The 18,253-nt window shown below is 65.0% G+C and overlaps 5 protein-coding genes across 5 annotated transcripts in view; all 5 read right to left on the reverse strand.

Annotated features, from left to right (window-relative positions):
* Positions 1–66: 66 nt before the first annotated feature.
* On the reverse strand, positions 67–2,699 carry EMIHUDRAFT_470492 (hypothetical protein; the record flags this gene model as incomplete). Its single annotated transcript, XM_005768228.1, has 6 exons — positions 1,886–2,699; positions 1,691–1,756; positions 1,326–1,482; positions 551–654; positions 378–503; positions 67–204 (listed from the first exon to the last, which is right to left on the reverse strand). The coding sequence occupies exons 1-6, from the start codon at positions 2,687–2,689 to the stop codon at positions 67–69; spliced, it is 1,395 nt and encodes a 464-aa protein (XP_005768285.1). The 5' UTR covers positions 2,690–2,699.
* A 419-nt stretch (positions 2,700–3,118) lies between these two features.
* On the reverse strand, positions 3,119–4,203 carry EMIHUDRAFT_425048 (hypothetical protein). Its single transcript, XM_005768229.1, has 3 exons — positions 4,060–4,203; positions 3,900–3,983; positions 3,119–3,824 (listed from the first exon to the last, which is right to left on the reverse strand). The coding sequence occupies exons 1-3, from the start codon at positions 4,126–4,128 to the stop codon at positions 3,444–3,446; spliced, it is 534 nt and encodes a 177-aa protein (XP_005768286.1). The 5' UTR covers positions 4,129–4,203; the 3' UTR covers positions 3,119–3,443.
* Positions 4,204–5,713: 1,510 nt separating this feature from the next.
* EMIHUDRAFT_245501 (hypothetical protein) lies at positions 5,714–7,796 on the reverse strand (the record flags this gene model as incomplete). The annotated part of the gene is made up of 9 exons (XM_005768230.1): positions 5,714–5,846; positions 5,921–6,055; positions 6,135–6,190; positions 6,230–6,315; positions 6,821–6,910; positions 7,094–7,180; positions 7,258–7,328; positions 7,481–7,585; positions 7,678–7,796. 9 exons carry the CDS (start codon positions 7,794–7,796, stop codon positions 5,714–5,716), a joined length of 882 nt encoding a protein of 293 aa, XP_005768287.1.
* Positions 7,797–9,070: 1,274 nt separating this feature from the next.
* Positions 9,071–12,316, reverse strand: EMIHUDRAFT_119213 (hypothetical protein; the record flags this gene model as incomplete). Its single annotated transcript, XM_005768231.1, has 6 exons — positions 9,071–9,385; positions 9,715–9,816; positions 9,892–10,968; positions 11,061–11,432; positions 11,743–12,034; positions 12,171–12,316. The coding sequence occupies 6 exons, from the start codon at positions 12,314–12,316 to the stop codon at positions 9,071–9,073; spliced, it is 2,304 nt and encodes a 767-aa protein (XP_005768288.1).
* Positions 12,317–12,996: 680 nt separating this feature from the next.
* Positions 12,997–18,253, reverse strand: part of EMIHUDRAFT_470494 (hypothetical protein) — a gene marked incomplete at its 5' end in the record, with an annotated part of 24,346 nt that continues 19,089 nt past the window's right edge. Inside the window, 5 exons of the mRNA XM_005768232.1 lie at positions 12,997–13,670; positions 13,959–14,363; positions 14,965–15,119; positions 15,654–15,757; positions 15,855–15,877. Of these exons, the coding sequence (XP_005768289.1) occupies positions 13,077–13,670; positions 13,959–14,363; positions 14,965–15,119; positions 15,654–15,757; positions 15,855–15,877 (1,281 nt within the window). The 3' untranslated portion in view covers positions 12,997–13,076. The remainder of the gene's footprint in view (positions 13,671–13,958; positions 14,364–14,964; positions 15,120–15,653; positions 15,758–15,854; positions 15,878–18,253) is intronic.

Genomic DNA, 18,253 nt, shown 5'->3' on the forward strand with positions numbered 1-18,253 from the left:
ACCCCCCGCCCGCCATGGCCCACACCCGAGAGGCAGCCACCCCTCCACCCCAGGCCCTTCCGCAGCTCAGCGCGTCGACTGCAGCGCCTTCTCCAGCGCCGCAACCTTGGCCGCCGCCTCGGCCGCCTTGGCGTCGGCACCCTTGGCCACCGCCACCGCCGTCTTCGCCTTCTCCGCCGACGGCTCCACCTTCGCCTTGACGGCCTACAGGGAGGTCGGGAGGAGGGTTCGTGGATGGTTCGGATAAGCCTCCACTCTTCGCCTTCACGGCCTGCCACAAGTGCGGGGAATGGACAGGCCCCGCCCCTCCTCCCAATGTGGGCACATTTCTCGGCTGCTTCCGGCCACATCTCGACTCCCGCTCGCGCCTTGATGACCGCCGCGCCCTTGGCCTTGGAGGCCTTTGCTGCCGCGGCAGCAGCCTTGTCTGCCGCCTCCGCGCCCTTGGCCGCAGCCTTCTTGGCGCGCTGCGCCGCCTCGAGCTGCTTGGACGCAACGGACGCCTGCTCACAGCCGCGGCTTGTGAAGAGACGCTGCTCACAGAGCCCACCTCTCCCTCTCGGGCCGGTGGCGGTGCCTTGCCCGAATCGCCCTTGGCGCCCGCCGCCGCGATCTCCTTCTTTGCCTTGTCGACCGCCTGACATCTCGAGCGATCTCGGGTGATCTCGGGTGATCTCGGGTGATCTCGCCCCCTCGGCCTCGTCGCCTTGTCGGCGTCAGCGACAGCCTTCGCCGCCTTCGCCTGCTCCGCCTACGACCTCGGGCGACCTCGGGTGATCTCGGACGGTCTCGGACGGCCTCTGCCTTCGTTGCTCTGCGCCCGCCTTTGACGCCTTGACGGCGGCTGCAGCCAGCGCGTCCGCCTTCTTCTGCGCCTCGGCGAGGGCCTATCTCGGCTCATCTCGCGTCCTCTCGGGGCCCTCTCGCCGCCCTCGAACCTGCGACTCTGCGGCTGCCTTCTCGGCCTGGCCCTTGGCAGCGGCCGCCTGCTTGGTCGCGGGGTCGAATCAGCGAAGTAGAGCCGGGGTGGCCGAGGCATGGCCGAGGCATGGCCGGGGTGTGTGGCCGAGGCATGGCCGGGGTGTGGCCGAGGCATGGCCGGGGTGTGGCCGGCGTGTGGCCGGGGTGTGGCCGGGGTGTGGCCGGGGTGCAGGGGCTCCTGCTTGACTGCGGAGTCGCTCTTGGCGGCCACCTTGCCAGCCTCGCGCGCCTTCGGAGGGGGCAAGGTGAAGTGCGTCCACACGCACAGCGTCGAGCCCCCCTTCCCCCCCTCCCCTCCCCCCAAGTCAAGGAGCCGCCGCAGCCTTGCGCGAGTGCAAGGCGACGGTGCAAGTGGGCGAGCGCCTTGGTCTTAGCCTTAGCCAAATCGGCCTCGAGCTTCTTGGCCTCGGCCTGCTGCTTGGCCTTGGCAGCGCTCAGCTTGCGTGCCGACGCCTCAACGCCCTTGTTCGCCCGCTCCGCCGCCGCCTTCAGCTTCGGGTCCTGAGGCCACGGCGCACGCGTGTGTGAGTGAGAAGCACGACCCACCACCGCCGCGTCCCACCGCGCCGCCTCGCGCGAAAGCACGCCTCCTGCTCGCGTGGTGTCGCATCTCGGGCGACCTCGGCTCGACTGAGCACGCTTCTTGCTCGGCTGGTCTCGGCTGATCTCGGCTGATCTCGCGAGCCTTCTTCTTGCTCGCCGCGCTCACCGCCTTGCTCGCCTCGCTCTTGGCCGACGCCAGCGCCACCTCTGCGCTCTTCACCTCAGACCGCACCTGCGGGCGGATCGCGTCGCGAGCGTGCGTCGGCGGGACGATGCCCCAAGTCCATCCTGCGCCCGGGCTGTGAGACGCGTCTCACGCCCCACCACTCCCCTCGCTCTAGGACCGCGCCTTGGCCTCCACCTTTGCCTCGCCCTTGGCGGCCGGCGCGGGCGTGGACGCCTTCGCCTCGCGCGCCGCCTTGCTGCCCGCCGCGCCCTTCTCCGCCGGCGCCGCAGCCTTGGACGCCTTCTCCGCTTTTGCCGCCTTGGCCGCCGCAACCTTCGCCTTGGTCGCCTCGGCAGCCTTGGAGGGCGCAGGCACACCCGGCGCCGCGGCGGCCTCCTTGGCCTTGCGCGCCGCCGCCGCCGCCGCCACCCGGTCCGCCGCCTCGCTCGTCGCACTCACTTTGGACGCTGCAGCGGGAGGCGCCGGCGCCGGGGCGGGCGCTGCTGGCGCCGCCACCGGCACCGGCGCCTTCTTGGCCGCGGCCGCCGGCCTGGCGGCCTTGCGCTGCTCCTTCTTGAGGGCGTCTTCGGCGCTCGCGTAGCTACCCGCGGCGGGCGCGGCGACAGGCGCCGCCGACGGCGCGCTGCTCCGCTCGACAACGGGCGCCGCGACGACAGCGGTGGCGGCGACGGTCGCCTTCTGGGTGTTGTAGCGGCTGATTGCGGCCTTCGCCGCGACGGCATTGACGTCTTCCACCGCCTCAGCCGCCTCCAGCCCCGTTGGAGGGCCCAAAGCCACGCCCGCCGCGAGCACCGCCGCAAGCACCTGCGAGGCGAGCTGCTGCGGAGCGAATCTGCTGTGGTCCGGGAGCAGCGACATCGTGGCTACCGCCGGACGAGTCGCGGGCACGGCCAGATGCATGGGCGAGTGCAGCGGCACGGCGGCCGGCTGCAGTGTCACGAGGCCCGTGGACGCGGCGGCGAGAGCTCCTCCGATCATGACCGTACTGCGGAATTTATGTGCTCCGAGGTGCGTTCGAAAAAGAATTTGCAGTGAGTTCCTGGATCTGAGCCATTTCTTGCCGGGCAGCGTGAACAACGCACAACTTTAACCTCCCATCACGACATACCACCTACGTGTTGTTCGCTCCTTTCCTCGGGCTGTTCCATCTCCTCATCTCCTTCCAGCCTACTGAGTACCGGTAGCGCTAGGCGCGGGGGCGGGGGGCGTGAGAGTGCGGGGTGCGGTGCGGTGTGTGTGTGTGCGTGTATGTGACTGTGGCAAGTGACCATCTGTTTGTATTATTAACAACGAAGGCGCTCTCAAAAGAAAGTGAACGACGCGTCGCACCCAAGTTCCAAGAGCCAAGTCCAAGCTGGAGTTGATCGTTGCTTCACCCCTTTCGCGAGGCGGTGCGGACTGTGCCGGTTTTTTTTATTTTTCGCTACCTCAGTTTGGTAACTCCCTCGAGCGCGCGTAAGAACCAAGAGGCTTTGATTCTTAGGTGTGCACTCTGCTAGTACTTGTGTGCTCACACCACGACTACACTGTGGGGGGTGCCCCCGAGCATGATGTATGTGCGCGTGTCTGTGCGTGTGTGGGACAGACGTTGTTGTCCTATGCGCGGGGCTTCCCGCGGGGACCGAAGACGTAACAGCAGCAGCAGCAGCAGCAGCAGCAGCAGCGGATTCCAAACGTAAAGTCAGCTCCAAAACCCCCCACCCACCGATGACATGGACGGAGCCCGCGGCTTTTAGAGCACGTGCTGGTCGTCGAGCTGGTCATAGGCGGGCTTGTCGTCGGGCGGCGGCGCGAGCGCCTTCATCGCCTGCCGGACGAGGAGCCGGCCCCAGTGCAGCTGCAGGAAGGTGAGGGGCAGGATCAGCAGCAGCGCCAGCGCGGGGCTGAGCGCTGCGGCCGCGTCCTCCGCGCCGCGCAGCTCGCTGAGCAGATCCGGCCCCACGCCAAAGGCCACCGTTGCGGGGAACCAGACGCAGCGCACGAGCAGGTACGCGAGGAGGAAGGTGACGCGCAGCAGAAAGTTGGCCTTGGAGCGGCCGGCCGTCGCCTCCGCAAAGTCCTGGTACCGCTTGGGGTGGAAGACGTCGGCGAGGACGAGGGGGATGGAGGAGGCCTATGAGTCCAGCCGGAAAGGGAGAAGGAGCTTAACAACGGAGCACCCGACGCACGCGGCGCGAAGGGGGGGGGCCTCAATCAGCCCGCCGAAGAAGGGGACCCAGTACTGCACGTACGGCGAGAGCGAGAGGGCCGCAGAGATGGCCATCCCCACGTGGTGCGCCTATGGGGAAGGCTCCGAGAAGGCTCCGAGACGGTTCCGCAGGGCCACAGAAGTCGCCGTCCCGACGTGGGTGCGCCAGGTTGACAGCGTCATACATCTCGGCGTGCAATGTCACGGGCAGGTCCCAGAAGAGCTGCATCCCGAGGATGACCAGGGAGATGTCCCGGCCGGCGGCGACGGGGTACGTGCTCCGCCCGTGCGCGCCGGCCGCGTCGGCGAGCTGGGAGTCGGCCGCGGGACTGTAGTAGGCGGCGCAACCCATGTAGGTCAGGAGGATCATTAGCGGGAGGGCGACGACCTGGTGCGCGAGGAACACGGGGAAGCGAGTCGTGTCAAAGCTGCCGCCCGCCGGTAGCGCCTTGAAGAGCGCCGTGCACGCGAGCTGCACGCCGAGGCACAGGAGGCCAATGCGGAGTGCGAGGCCGTACTCATCGTATAGCTCAAAGAGCCGGCAGTCGAGCTCCCCTGCTGTGCAATCGCTTGCCATCGGCAAGGCGCCGCCGCCTCGCCGTCGGTTCTACAAAAAATCGACAAGTCAAAGCTCGGCAGGTCCTGGGGGAACGGAGATGACTGCTCTATTTATTTATTTATTTATTGGGGGAACGGGACAACGTGTACGGAAATAACATAACTGCCGTGAAGATAACACATCCTACTACCATTGGCCGCTTTGTAGCTCCATACCTCGAGAGAGAGGCCACGGTCCCACGGTCCACGGAGGGCCCAACAAGTCAAGAATTGGTCAGGCTCAGTGGAATTCATGGGGCGTTGGGGGAATTCCATTTCCTCCAGATCGCAGCGACCAACTTTTGACCTCTCCTCGCAGCGACCAACTTTTGATCCCGCCATTAGCAGGCAGAGGGCCCAACTTCAGAATCGTGCTTTTGGGGTAGGGTTGGGCTGTTGGCCCGGGTTGGGTTGTTCCGCGTGAGGTTGGGTCGTCGGCGCGAATGGTGAGGTCTCGACCGCCGCCGCTCACGCCAGCGGACGGCCACCATCGGTGTTTTTGGCTTCGCCACCGTCCAAGGCGTGCGCCATGCGCTCGCCGGCATCGAGCGAGCACGCCTGTCCGACGAGTGGCTTGCTGTGTGGACGCCTTCTTGTGGCTCTCGTCGAGAGCGTTTTGCGTCCCGGCGGGTGGGAGAATATGTGTCGTCTGATGTGTCACTGTGTACGTCACATCGGTCTTGATAACAAGCACGGTCGATCCATCGAAGCGATACACTCGTTCCTATCACGCTGGAAGGCTTGCACGGAGCTCTGCGCCGGCACACAGCAAGAGCCGTGCGGCAAGAGAAGAGCTCGATGGGGAGCGAGAACCGTCAGATTTTCAGGTGTAACCTGAAGTCCGTCGCGATGCACTCAATCCCTCCCGAGCGAAAGCCTGTGGCTCTCTCGAACTCGTCGATATATTGCGGATAAACTGCTCTTCCCGCATAGCTTGCAGAGTCAGAGGCGCAGAAAGGCTGCGAGTGCTCGACGAGTCTTGCGAGCTGCGCGGTCAAACCTGGGGGGAACTGACCGCATCAAGGCGGACTTTCGAAACCTGGGTGAGCACCTCTGACGGTTCTCGCTCCCCATCGAGCTCTTCTTGCCGCACGGCTCTTGCTGTGTGCCGGCACAGAGCTCCGTGCAAGCCTTCCAGCGTGATAGGAACGAGTGTATCGCTTCGACGGATCGACCGTGCTTGTTATCAAGACCGATGTGACGCACACAGTGACACATCAGACGACACATATTCTCCCACCCGCCGGGACGCAAAACGCTCTCGACGAGAGCCAGAAGAAGGCGTCCACACAGCAAGCCGCTCGGTCGATCACGTTGCTCGCTCGATGCCGGCGAGCGCATGGCGCACGCCTTGGACGGTGGCGAAGCCAAAAACACCGATGGTGGCCGTCCGCTGGCGTGAGCGGCGGCGGTCGAGACCTCACCATTCGCGCCGACGACCCAACCTCAGTAGGCAAGGAGAGTTGGAGTATTTTCTTACTTCTACTTCGCGGAGCCGGACCAGATACTGGGATACTTCGCAGCAGGCCTCAAATACTGGGATACTGTAAAAGATTCCCCTTTGAGATATGGCGCAGTAATAATACTTCAATACTCCGAGCTGGTACCGCGGATACTTCGATACTCGTGATGACGCACCCGGTGAGTATCACAGTAATCCATCCACGCCGGCGAAGTATCCCAATATCGCAGAGCTAAATGCCAAGTAATAATACTGCAATACTGGGCGCTACTTGGTCCTCCAGCCCCGCCGAATATCCCAGTATCCGCATCAGAGACGGCCAGTATCCCGCAGTATCCTGCAGTATCCTGCAGTATCCTGCAGTATCCCAGTATCTGGGTTCGGCCCTCGAGCGATGCATTGCGCTGCGGCCGCAGTCGTACGTCCGGCAGCGGGATGCGAGGCAGCAGCTAGGTGGGGAGGGATTGAGCCAATTGAGCAGCGTGGGCAAGCGAAGACTGCCGTAAAGTGTGTGCCCGCGCCCTGCCGGCGCAATGGTGTAAACGCGTGTGCAAGGGCTGGCGGGGTGGGGAAGGCGGCAACGGCACGAGGTGGGCGAAGACGGCTGAGGCGCCAGTGCTGGAACTGAGGGAGAGTGTCGTGGCAGTGCACTGGTGCTGGTGCTGTGGTGTGGGGAGGAAGACTCACATCGGGGAGGCGTCACGGCCGCGAACATTGAGCGCAGCAAGGTGGTCACGTCCTGCGGCGCACGCACAGGAATCATAGTAGATCACACAGCAGCTGTGCCGTAAAAGGGTCCCAGAGCTATCTCGATGGCTAGGGGCGCTGGATTGGCTGGGCGCGTCAGCTCCCACAAGCGCACCGCATGCGATATCAACGTTGTGATGCAGCGTCAGCCTTGGCAATTGAAGCTTGGCGCCGGCACGCAGGAGCACCAGCGTGCTCGCAATGCCTGCAGCGCTTGAATGGCGTGTGCAAACTTTTGCATCTCAGGCGGCCGGGCGTAGCGGCGCCTCTCGCAAGTGACCCCAGGGTGTCGAACGGTCGAAAGTTCGAGCGTCATGTCGCGGAAGTTCCTTCGTGTCTCCTCCCGCCAACCCCAACCAGCCCCGCACGACCCCAATCGGCCACAAACCGCCACACAGCAGGCTCTGGTAACCGACGCTCCTCTTTGCTTGGCGCCGGACCGTCTCGAGTGAACCCACCGGTGTGGGCGCCGCCGCTGAGCATCACGGCAAACGGGTGACGGACCTGCACATAAAACGAATCACCTCGGCCGACCCTGCTAAAACGAATCACCTCGGCCGACCCTGCCGCTGCGGCCGACGATGTCAGATGCTCTCGAGCACTCTCCAGCGCCGGGCGCGGTCCTGACACAGCCGGCCGTGCTTCACCGCCGCTGTTCAGCTCGGCGGCAGAAATGCAGCGGATACGAGCTCTTTACGGACTGTCGAGCGGCAGTCGGAGAACTCGTGAGCTTCCACACATCACAATTCCTGCCGATGCATTCTGGAACAATCACATAACGCCTGCCATCACCACAGCCCACTTGCGACATTTGTGGCCCAAGCCGGTCCGCAGTATCCCAGTATCCCAGTATCCGGTATCCACATTAGCCGGGAATGCTCTAGGGAGGGGTGCAGCTGCATGGTGACAACTACCAGTGAGAAGGATGGGGATGCAGCTGGCTGCTGGACCATGGCTTACACACGGGCACACTTCCATGAATTGCCAGTATCCAGCAGTATCCAGCAGTATCCCGCAGTATCCTGCAGTATCCCAGTATCCGATGCGCCGGCTCCGAGTATTGCGGTAAAAATACTGCGCGATACTGCCATGGCCACACTACTTCAGTAACACAATATCTGCATGCCCCAGGCCCAGTATTGCAGTATCACCCTCGCGGCAGAGAGGTATTTGCGCCACCGATACTTGACCTTCGCTTGCGGGATATTGGGATACTTGGCCAAGGGCCGTGTGCAGGTAGCATGCAGTATTGCAATAAAAATACTTGCTTTGCGTGTCTGAAATACTGGAATACTGCGCCACAGCACCTCAGATACTGGGATACTGGAAATACTGTGAAATACTCCAACTCTCCTTGCCTACTCACGGAACAACCCAACAACCCAACCCAACACGAAACAACCCAACTCAAAGCACGATTCTGAAGTTGGGCCCTCAGGCAGAAGGGAGCACACACGACTCAGCACGTGTGCCACGCCGATCATCGTGTCCGCGGCGACTGCCACTCGCCACTTCCCACTACCATGGTCCACTGCCTCGAGTACACAAGTACATAAACGTATCAGAGACGTCGGCGGCGTTACTGGCGTCGTGTCGGCGCGCGGGGCGGTCTCTCTCTATCTACCACAGCATGTATGTACTTGACTGCGCGCGGCTACCGCCGTCTCCTCACGTGGTCGCCGGGACCGTCCGGCGGAGAAGGCGCCTCCCCTTGGGGAGGCGGGCTAGCCGCGGGCGACAGGCCGAGCCGACCGCGGTCAGAGGAGCCCGAGGCTGCTTGGTGCGCCGTGGGGCTGGCCGAGGTCGAGCAGCAGCACGCGCGCCTGCCGCGTGGGGGAGGGGGGAGGGGGAGCGCAGTGGCGAACTTTAAATCCCTTTCATCTCTTCCCGAGAGCGCCGTGGCGTTATATTTATCCGCCCCCTCCCGCCATCGGCCGTCCTAAGTTTGGTCCGAACGAACATGCCCTCGCCGGATGGGCCGGCGACCGAGAAAAAGGCGAAGCGTCTCGATGTGGCTGGCAAAGGCGGACCGGCACGATCTGGCGCCGACGCGGCTCAACGTCTCCCTGCTCGCCTCCCAGCTGCGTGACGAGCACATCTGGCTCAAGTCGCGCGCAAACAGGACCGACCGCACAGCTATCTCTCTTGCACTCCCACGATAGCTGTGCCTCTAACACACGTGCGGTGATCGTGTGGTCACTGTCGCTACGGTACGCAGGTGGGCGTCGCCGTGGCTCTACGCTGGCGCTACTGGTCGCGGGCGGGACCAGTTCTACCGACGGTGTGTGCGTTCCTGCATTCTTCACCCTCCTCGTTGTCACCACCTAATTTCACCACGCACCGCCGCCAGATGCGTCGATGAAAACTACTCGCAGTACTGCCACCGCGACTCGCCCCTCCCGCCGCAGCCCGGTGCGGCCACGCCGGTGCTCACCGGCGGCGCGTGGCACTTTGCCGCCCCAAATCGGCAGGGGGCGGCAGGAGAGGCGGCAGAGGCGGCATGTCCAGCGAGGTGCGCCGAGGGAGGGGTGTGCGCGATGCCACTGGCGGATGCGGTGGTGCCGCTGGCACGGTGCGACTGCGGTCCATACCGCTGGGGGCCGGACTGCTCGCTCCCAGTGCTAACGCACCGCAGGTTTAGCGCAACGCCGCACGCCATCGGCTTTTCCCGCAGGTATACCTATTCACATGCCATGCAGGTGCATCCACAACGACTCGCAGCCATGGAAATGCGAACAGCGGCTGTGCGGTCCAGAGGACGAGAGGAGGGAGAGGGATGCGTCGGTAATCGACAAGAATGGAGCGCGCGTGGACCTGGTGGCACAGGGCCGGTGCGGCGTGTGGCACAGTCTCCCGCCCTCCCTCTGCCCCGCCGGCTGCAATGGGCGCGGCAGGTGCACCGGGACCGCGGGGTGGCCGCTGTTAAAGAGAGCTTCAGAAGACGGGGGGGGGGGGGTCTCTTTCGCATCACATCGCCGTGAATAGGCGGCCGATGTGCATGTGCTTCACCGGCTTTGCAGGCGCCTCATGCGAGCCGCTCTCGTCGAACTGCATGCGCGACTGCTCAGGCCACGGCGCGTGCCTCGACGGCTTCTGCCACTGCACGCTTCCCTATAGTGGCATCGATTGCGCCCACCACCCCACCGCACCGATCCGCTGCTCGGCACGCCCTTGCGTGTACGGCACCTCACCCCCCAAGAGCTCGAGATGGCGGGTTGCTGCAACCAGCTGCGCCGCCTGATCGGCGAGCGCCCTCCGCAGCGCCGTTTCGCGCGCACGCGCCTCGCCCATCTCCGCCTCGTACTCGGCCACCGCTGCCTCGCGTGCTGCCCTCTCCTCGCCCAGCGCGTGGCTCTCCCTATCAGCACGCGCCTCGGCCTGCTGCGACCGTTCGAGCTGCGCCTCTGCCGCCTCGACCGCCGTCCGCTGCAGCGCCAGCCGGTCTTGCTGCAGAGAGAGAGCCTGCCGTTCCATCACCACATTGAGGCTTGACACCTCTTCTGCCAGCTTGAGCGCCTCCCCCCGCGCCGCCTCGGCCTCGGAGATGGCGTCCTGAGCGCGCGAGCGCTGCGCCGTGGCCTCTCGCTCCGCCGCCTCCAGCTGTGCGGCAGCGTCCGCGAGGCGAGACTCGGCGGTCGCGGAGGCGTTGCTCATGTTGAGCAGCTGTAGCGCTAGATCGTCTTCCCGCTCGCGCGCCTCGAGCGCCTCGGCGCGAGCACTGCTCGCCTGCGCCTGCGAGCTCACCGCCTCGAGCCGTGCCGTCTCTGCTGTCGTCTCCAGCTCGGCGAGCGCGTTGGCCTTCCCGTCACGGTCGGCCTCGAGGCTCGCGGCGCGCTCCTGCAGCTGCGCTAGAAGGTCTGCCGATGCAATTGCCTCCTGCTCGAGGCTAAAGATCTGCTCGGCCTGCGCGGCTGACTCCTCGTTGGCGGAGAGCTGCGTCGCCACGAGCTCCTTTGAGAGGGCGAGCTTCTCCTGCTTGGTGGCCACCACCTCCTCCTTGAGGGCGACCACTTCGCCCGTCGCGCCATTATACTGGGTGCGCAGCTCAAGTACCTCCGCCATCAGCTTTTGCTTCTCGCCCGCAGCCCCTTTCGCATCCTGCTGCATCTGGTCGACCAGCGCCTGCAGCCGCGCTGCCGCCCCGTGCAGCTGGTTGGGCAGCGCCCTGCGGTCCTCCTCGAGCAAATCGACCCCGTGCTGCAGCCGGCCCTCCGCAGCGGAGAGTTGTTCCTGTAGCTGCAGGCTCACCCACCGGTGGTGCGCCTACTCACACCAGCCGATCGTGAAGAGAGGCCGTCCCCAAGCGAGAGGATTGGGCGTTGCGCCCACGGCGCCAGCAAGCCACGTGCGCGCACGTCGTTGACGAGGGGGAAGTTGACGAAGCCCGCCCCTTGTGCGACCAGCTGCAACGTCGCGCAAGACTCGGCAAAGTCCTCCGGCGCCACCGTCCCGAGCAACACCGTCTTGCAGTTCCCGCCGACGGCGTCGCGAAGCAGCAATGCTGGCCCGCTGTGCGCAGCGTGCGCAGAGCCGGGGCCGCTGAGAAGCTGGCGAAGCCCGCTGGCCAGCCCGTCTCCGAGTGCGTTTGTCTCGACGTCTGCGAGCAGCAGCGAGGAGACCAGGTCAGCGTCACCGCCGCCGCCACCGCCACCGCTAGCCTCTTCCGACGACGACCTCCGGCGATCCGGTGCGGCGGAGCGGCCCTTGTGCTCTTGCCTCAGCTCAAGCTGCAAGGCGGAGGACGGCGGGGGAGGACGCCCTTGTCTAAGCCGTTGGCGGGCAGTGCGGAGTAGCTCCCCGATCGCCCCTGGCTGCGGCAGGGCGCGCGCAGCGGACCCGCGCAGAGTGACTCCTCCTGCGGCCGCAGGGTCTGCAGCCACTGTGACTTGGGCAGACCCTGCGGAGAGAAGGTCGCTCATATGCGGTGCCTTGTGCACGACTGCGGCGTACCTGGAGGTGGCGGCGGCGAGGGCGATAGTGGCGACACACGAGTGGTAGCAAATGGAGGCAAAATTACACTGGGAAAAGGCAGGGGACCGTGGCGGTGGTGACTGTGGAGGCGGCAGGGATGAAGGCGTACCGTGCGGTCAGTGTGAAGGTGAGTCCTCCAGCCTGATCGCCAGCCTGCAGTCGCTGCCGCATCGCCTCGAAGATGCCCTCAACCGCTCGTGCGGCGATCGCGCCAAAGAGCGCCTCGCGTCCCGAGCGGCAGTGCCCCGCAACCAGAACCGCTGCATTGAGGCCGGTGGCCAGTGAGGCGGCGAGTGGCCTCACTTCGACCTCGCACAGGTCTTGGTCGGAGGCAAAGGAGTCGTAGATGGCGCCGTACCTGGAGGGTGGGTAGGCGCTGCATCACGCGGTTGGGACGGCAGCGTTGGCGGTGGAGGCGCTGGGGCAGTTGATGCGGCCTCGACTCGATCACTCTAACGTATTGGCGCAGAATCTGCATCACTCATATGGCGCACGAGTGTCTCACGCCGTCGCCACGATCCGGAGGGGCGAGCTCGAGGGCGTTGCCGGCGATGAAGAGGGACCCCGCGCCCGCATCTCGCCCCTCGTATCCCGCCTCGGCACGCTTGACCCGCACGACGGTGCGGAGGGGCTCGCCCATGAAACGCACGATTGGCGAACGTTGGGTGTGGACGCATCCACGAAGCCTAGATCTGTGATCTGCGCCATAGGGGTATTTTCTTCTCAATAACAAGGCTGTGATCTGTGATCTGTGAGGGTCCGCCCGCAGGCGCATTTTGTATACCGAGGTGGTGCCGAGCGCAGGCAGAGAGGCAGTGCCCACAGCGCACAGGTCGGACCTTAAGACTGAATTTTAGACTACAAGTTTACAACAAAGACCAACCAGCTGTCACAGGCCTGCTCAGCGAGCACCTCCTCAAAACGGAAAACACGCCTAGAAGCAGGTACGAGCTCGTGTAGCAGCGGTTCTGCCTGTCTATTTCGGTAACGGTATTCGGTCGGGCAGCGCCGAGCGTCTCGTTGCTCCCACACGCGCATCTCGACACGCTCACGCATCGTGCAAAGGCCGAAGAGCTGCACTCCAAGTGCTCCAAGTGCTGCGGTGCCGCGCGTCGCCGTCGGCGAGCAATCGCGTAATTAACGGGAGGGCTGCGGCTTTACCTCGCAGGCGGCTTTTGGAGATGAGGACGACAGACGTTGTGAGTGGTGAAAAAACATAGTGAAATGAACTCGAGAAAACTGGGTTTAGTAATTTTAAATAAAAACAGACACCTCTCTAGTGTGAGATGGGTATTAAAAAAGGAATCCCATTTTCGTCTCTTTTTGTTTTATTTTTAAATCGACCGATTGTGCGAGTCGGTTTGAGAGGGTGGGCGAACCCTGTGCTGACACCTCTTCGTTCACAGCCCCCATTTCTCTGTCCTGGTGGTCCACGTCGGATACATTTCTGCGGCGCGGGTCGCGTTCCGCGGGATGCAGAAGCCGCGGCCGGCCAGGCTGCCGATGAGGTGGAGCATGCGCACGCGGTACCACTCTTCCGGAGGCAGCGGCAGCAAGCGGTGCGTGTGGTACCTCCACGGCAGCTCGTAGAGCGGCTCGCCCGCCGCCGCCCCGTCCGCAAAGTAGCGGAGCCAGAACTCCTCGTCGCCGCCGTCGTAGGTCTCGCGTGAGTAGTTCATCGCCGCCAGCGTGGAGAGCGCGCGGGCAAAGGCGCGCTGTGACGGCCGAAGTACGAGCAGCCCGGTCGTGACCGCGCACGGCGTCCTTTTTGCGAGCGGTCCGATGGTGGTGTGGAAGACGGCGGCGGGGGCGGGCGCGTGGAGCAGCATGTGGTCCATGCTCCGGAGCAGGCCGACGTCGTTGTCGAGGACAACCACCTTGCGGAACTGCGTGAAGGAGAGCGCCGCGATCTTGTTGAAGGAGAGGCGGTGCCACTTCGAGGCCCACGCGGGGGAAGGCACCATCGGCCCAGACAGCAGCCTCACGCCGGCCGCCTATGGGAACGCTCCGAGGTGGCTCCGAGAAAGCTCCGAGCCCGCTCGACAGCCGCACTGCCAGCCGCCTCCAGCTTCGCCTCGCTCGCCGCATCGCGGTCGCCGGCGACGACGGCGTGGACGGGCAGCAGGGTGCCTGTCGCGGGGCGTGCGTGCATGTGTGCCAGGTAGATGGGAAGAAGTCCGCCGCGGCGGGGTGAGGCGAGGCCGCGCCGGCGGGAGGCCTGCACATTGACATGTAGGTGGCTAGGCGGCTGGTGCGATCGGGTGGCGGCGGCTAGGCCGCACACCGACTGCTCGTGCGGTGTGCATGAACCAGAGGACGCGGTTGACTTCCCTGGCACGCGCCTTCCACGGGTTGGAGGCAAAGGCATTGCGCACTAACGACCGGTTGAAGGAGAGGAAGAAGAGGTACGTGACGCCGTGGCTGCCCCGGCCGCCACCGTCACCATCGAGGTCGGAGCTCGCGGTGGCACTGCCCAGCGCTGCAGCGCGGTGGGACGCTGCGACTGCGGCAGAGGGCAGATCGTGTTTGAAGCAGAGGCGCGAGGCGGTGCATGGCCACAGCGACGTGCAGCCGCCGAGCGAGCACGGGCACGAGTCGGCGGTGTAGTTGAATCGTGTGCTCCGCAGCGTTTTTGAGCACGCTGGCATGCCCGCAAGGCGCAGCCCAAGCTCCGAAAGCTGAGGCGCCTTTAGATTGCGAATCCGCCCGTCGTGTCGACGTTTGTGTGTGTTTTTTTCCCTCTTTGTTTCTGTTCTTCACCTTTCTACCTACCTACCTACGAGGTTCTAGAGGTGTGAGGAGATGTGCTTGTAGGTATGTTGTAGGATATGTGCTGCTCTGCTGAGGAGAGAGAGCAGATGTAGCCGGAAGGGGTGGATCTGCTCTCTCAACAACAATCCTTTGGTCGCAGCTGGTGTGCCGATGTATGTGTGTGCTAGAGTGCTCCAGTCCACGCCCTTGTCGTGCCAGATGTGTGCTGTGCATACAGGCCGGGCTCAAGAGCCGAGATCGATTCTTCTCTTCTTCCGGCTCATCATGATTCATTGTGGGGCTCATAATGAAATGATGCAAATCCCATCGCGCTTCCGGAGAGCAGACACGAGGCGTCAGCCACTCCCCGGCACGTTCGCCACATAATTGGCACACTTTATGCACGCATCTGCTCCTACGAGGCTCGCCGCCTCACCACACGCGATGGGGCGGGACGCGTCGGGCGCGGAGGCACGCTCGGTGGCAAGCAGCTCGCCACAGCCGCAGCTCGGCAGGCGCACAAGCACCTACTCACACCTCCTCGCGTCTCCTCAGCTGCAACTCGACAAACTGCCGCAGCTGGACGATCGCCTCCTCGCTGGCCGGGTCCTCGCCCTGGCACGCCACGAGCAAGCTCGAGCCGCCGTCCACCGCACAAGAGACGCCCCACGCGTCACGGATGAGGGAAGCGCCTATTCACAGCCACACGCGTGAAGAGACGCTGCCCACAGCATGCCGCTGCGTCACGCACGAGGGGAACGCCTACGTTCGTACAACCGCAATGACCGAGGACCCGCTTCACGCAATAACAACCGCCTCTGTTGGCTCCGGCGGAAGGCCGCAGATAGCCGAGGCAATCGCCTTGCGGACTAAAGGTGTAGACGACCCGCCGCATCCCCTCCGCAGCGGCCTGGGCGTCGCCACGGGCAAGCAGCGTGGCGTGAGCGGCAGAGGCAGAGGGCCGAGTGCCGGGCGCAGGCTGGCGAACGCTCGCCTGGCTTGCGGCGCCCCCGGGAGCGACAAAGGAGGAGATGTGCAGGTTGCCTGTTCACAGCGCACGGCGTGAAGAAAGGCCGGCGCCGACAGGAAAGGAGAGGGAGCTGCCATGGGAGCAAAAGCACGGGTCAGACGGCCGGTTGAGCTGGCGCCTATTCACGCCGCGCTGCGTGAAGATGCCGCTCCTCGCTCGATCGAGAGCGGTGTGAGCGTCGGCCGGCTGCTCCCACCGCGGCCCGCAAACACTTCCGTGGGGCCGAGGAAGCTGCCGCTGGCGCTGAGCCTCTGCCGTAGCACTCGCCCGCTCCCGATCGGTGTCGGGCGGAGGTAGTGCCTGTTCACGTGATGGTGGCGCTTGTGAAGCTGCGCTGCTCACGGGCCGGACGCATGGCGAGCGAGGAGGAGGGCGCGTGCCCCCCCTCCTCGCTCACGTGCGCCGCAACATAGAGGTGGCCTACTCACAGAGCCGTGCCCTGAAGCGATGCTCACGCTCCTCTCGGCTCTGTCGCGCCACAGCTGCCGTCTGGGCCGAGGGCCATGCCCCAGTACACATACATCTGCCACGCCGACGCGCGGTGAAGGCACGCGCAGCGGCAGCGGCGGCGGCGGGGCAGTGGCAGGCTTGGCGGCGCGGGGCAAGTGGCAGGCGCCTCCCCTGCCGTCCCCTCGAAGGGGCGCGTCTCCTCGAGCAGCGCGCCTGCTCACGGGAGAGGCTGAAGGCACGCGATCACCCCGGCCGTCGCCTCCAGCGGCGCGGCGCCGGCAGCCAAGGCAAGCCGCACGATCACCCCTCGGTCAACACAAGCGAGGTAGAGGCTGCCGTGCGCACAGCAGATGCCCTCGGGCGAGGAGAGTGAAGCGGCCTAGATTCTCGGGGCCAGCGATCTGGAGAGGCCCTGCGCAGCCGTCACAACAGGGGAGTCGCGGCCGACGCGACGGTGCGGCGGTAGCAGTACCCGTGAGGCGACCGCTCGAACTGCAGCACGCCTCTCACGCGATACTGAGAGACGAAGAGCTCGCCTACTGCTCACAGCTGTGGTTGAGGCGCTCCTCACGGCCTCGCAGTAACCGAGACACGAACCTACATCTCGGCAGACCTCGGCGCATCTCAGTCGACCTCGCACGCGACGCACTCTGCGCGGCGTCCGGCGCGCCGCGCGGTCCAAAGGCGAGGCAGGTCGGCCAGTTGCCTGGGCGGGGGTTCGAGGTGGGCTCAATGGGCTCAGGTTAGGTCCCCGACAAAGGCTAGCTAGTGGGTCACGGCCGCCTGCGCCGCGCTGCTGTCGCCAGGAAGAGACGCCTCGGTACGTCCTTCCGCCGCCCCGCCGCTGGCGCCGCTGCGGCGGCGGCAGTGCCGTAAAGCGCTGCACCACGCGCCCACGCGCATCGAAGAGCACAATCTCGTTTGATCCTACTCAGGCGTCCCGGAAGTGTCGTCATGCGCGTCACGGTGTGCCCCACGTCGACGCGGCGCCATGGGCCTACGCGAAGTGTCCTGGACATAAGGGGCTAGTGTGGTCCATGCCGCGGCGATGGTTGTGTTGTTGCCGGCACTCGTGACAGCGAGGAGTCGGCGGCGGCTTGGGCTGACCAGCTGCTGCCACCGACGGCAGACGCATGCCGCTGCGCGCGCCTCGAGTGGCGAGAGGCTATCGAAGATCAGGTTGAGCTCATCGGTGCTGAGGTGGGCGATCTCGAGGGTCATTGCGATCCGTTGGCGGTGGCAGGGCAGCAGACAGAAAGCACTCTAACCAACACGCCTCGCGCAGCCGAACTGCTTTTGTGGGGGGGGGGGTGTCAAACTTCATCGCAAGACCTCGGGGGTTGTTCCGGGTCGACCCCAACCTCTCTGCGATCAGAGAGCCCCAAAAGCCGTTCCAACAAAGCGCAACCGTTGCTTCGTTTTGTTGCGCACGCGGCTGCCGCAGAATCCCATCATCAGATTCGGGTTTATCTCATACGCTCAATCCCCTGGTGGCTCGGAGCCTTGTCCAACTAGGAACTACCGGTATGCAGGCACCTCACTGCACGGCGCCCACGCCTCGACCTTCTTGGGCAGCAGTTGGTTGGACACGTCCTCTCCGTGTCCTAGGCAGCCGCTATCGCCCTTTCCCCAAGCAAAGACAGCGCCGTCGGCGGTGAGGGCGAGGCTATGCACGGCTGCAGCCGACACAGCGACGACGCGCCGACTCGCCAACGCCTCGAGCTTCTTGGGCAGCAGCTGTTCCTGCTGGTCGCCGTGGCCCAGATTGCCAAAGGCTCCCCAGCCCCAGCTCCAGACGGCACCGTCGGCGGTGAGGGCGAGGCTGTGTCGGCGTCCAGCCGACACAGCGACGGCGCGCTGCCCTGCCAACGTGTCGACTTTCTTCGGCAGCAGCTGGTGCTGCGTGTCACCGTGGCCCAACCGGCCAAAGTCTCCCCAGCCCCAGGACCAGACGGCGCCGTCGGCGGCGAGGGCGAGGCTGTGGTCGCCTCCCGCCGACACAGCGACAACGCGCTGGCCAGCAAAGGCCTCGATCTTCTTGGGCAGCAGCTGGTTCTGCACGTCGCCGTGGCCCAGCTGGCCAAGGTATCCATAGCCCCAGCTCCAGACGCTGCCGTCGGCGGCGAGGGCGAGGCTGTGGTCGCCTCCCGCCGACAGAGCGACAACGCGCTGCCCTGCCAACGCCTCGACCTTCTTAGGCAGCAGCTGGTGCTGAGTGTCGCCGTGGCCCAACCGGCCGTCGCCTCCAAAGCCCCAGCTCCAGAGGGCGCCGTCGGCGGTGAGGGCCAGGCTGTGGCGGTCCGCAGCCGACACAGTGACGACGCGCTGGCCAGCAAAGGCCTCGAT

The sequence above is a fragment of the Emiliania huxleyi genome, assembly GCF_000372725.1.
Source record: "Emiliania huxleyi CCMP1516 unplaced genomic scaffold EMIHUscaffold_463, whole genome shotgun sequence".
Lineage (NCBI taxonomy): Eukaryota > Haptophyta > Isochrysidales > Noelaerhabdaceae > Emiliania > Emiliania huxleyi.

Excerpts from the sequence above, each read along its gene's own strand:
- EMIHUDRAFT_425048 (XM_005768229.1), bottom strand. The coding sequence starts at position 4,128 with ATGCAGCTCTTCTGGGACCTGCCCGTGACATTGCACGCCGAGATGTAT. Across the intron at positions 3,984-4,059 it reads ACGCTGTCAACCTGGCGCAC|CACGTGGGGATGGCCATCTC; the intron begins CCACGTCGGGAC and ends CCATAGGCGCAC. Across the intron at positions 3,825-3,899 it reads TCTTCGGCGGGCTGATTGAG|GCCTCCTCCATCCCCCTCGT; the intron begins GCCCCCCCCCTT and ends CTGGACTCATAG.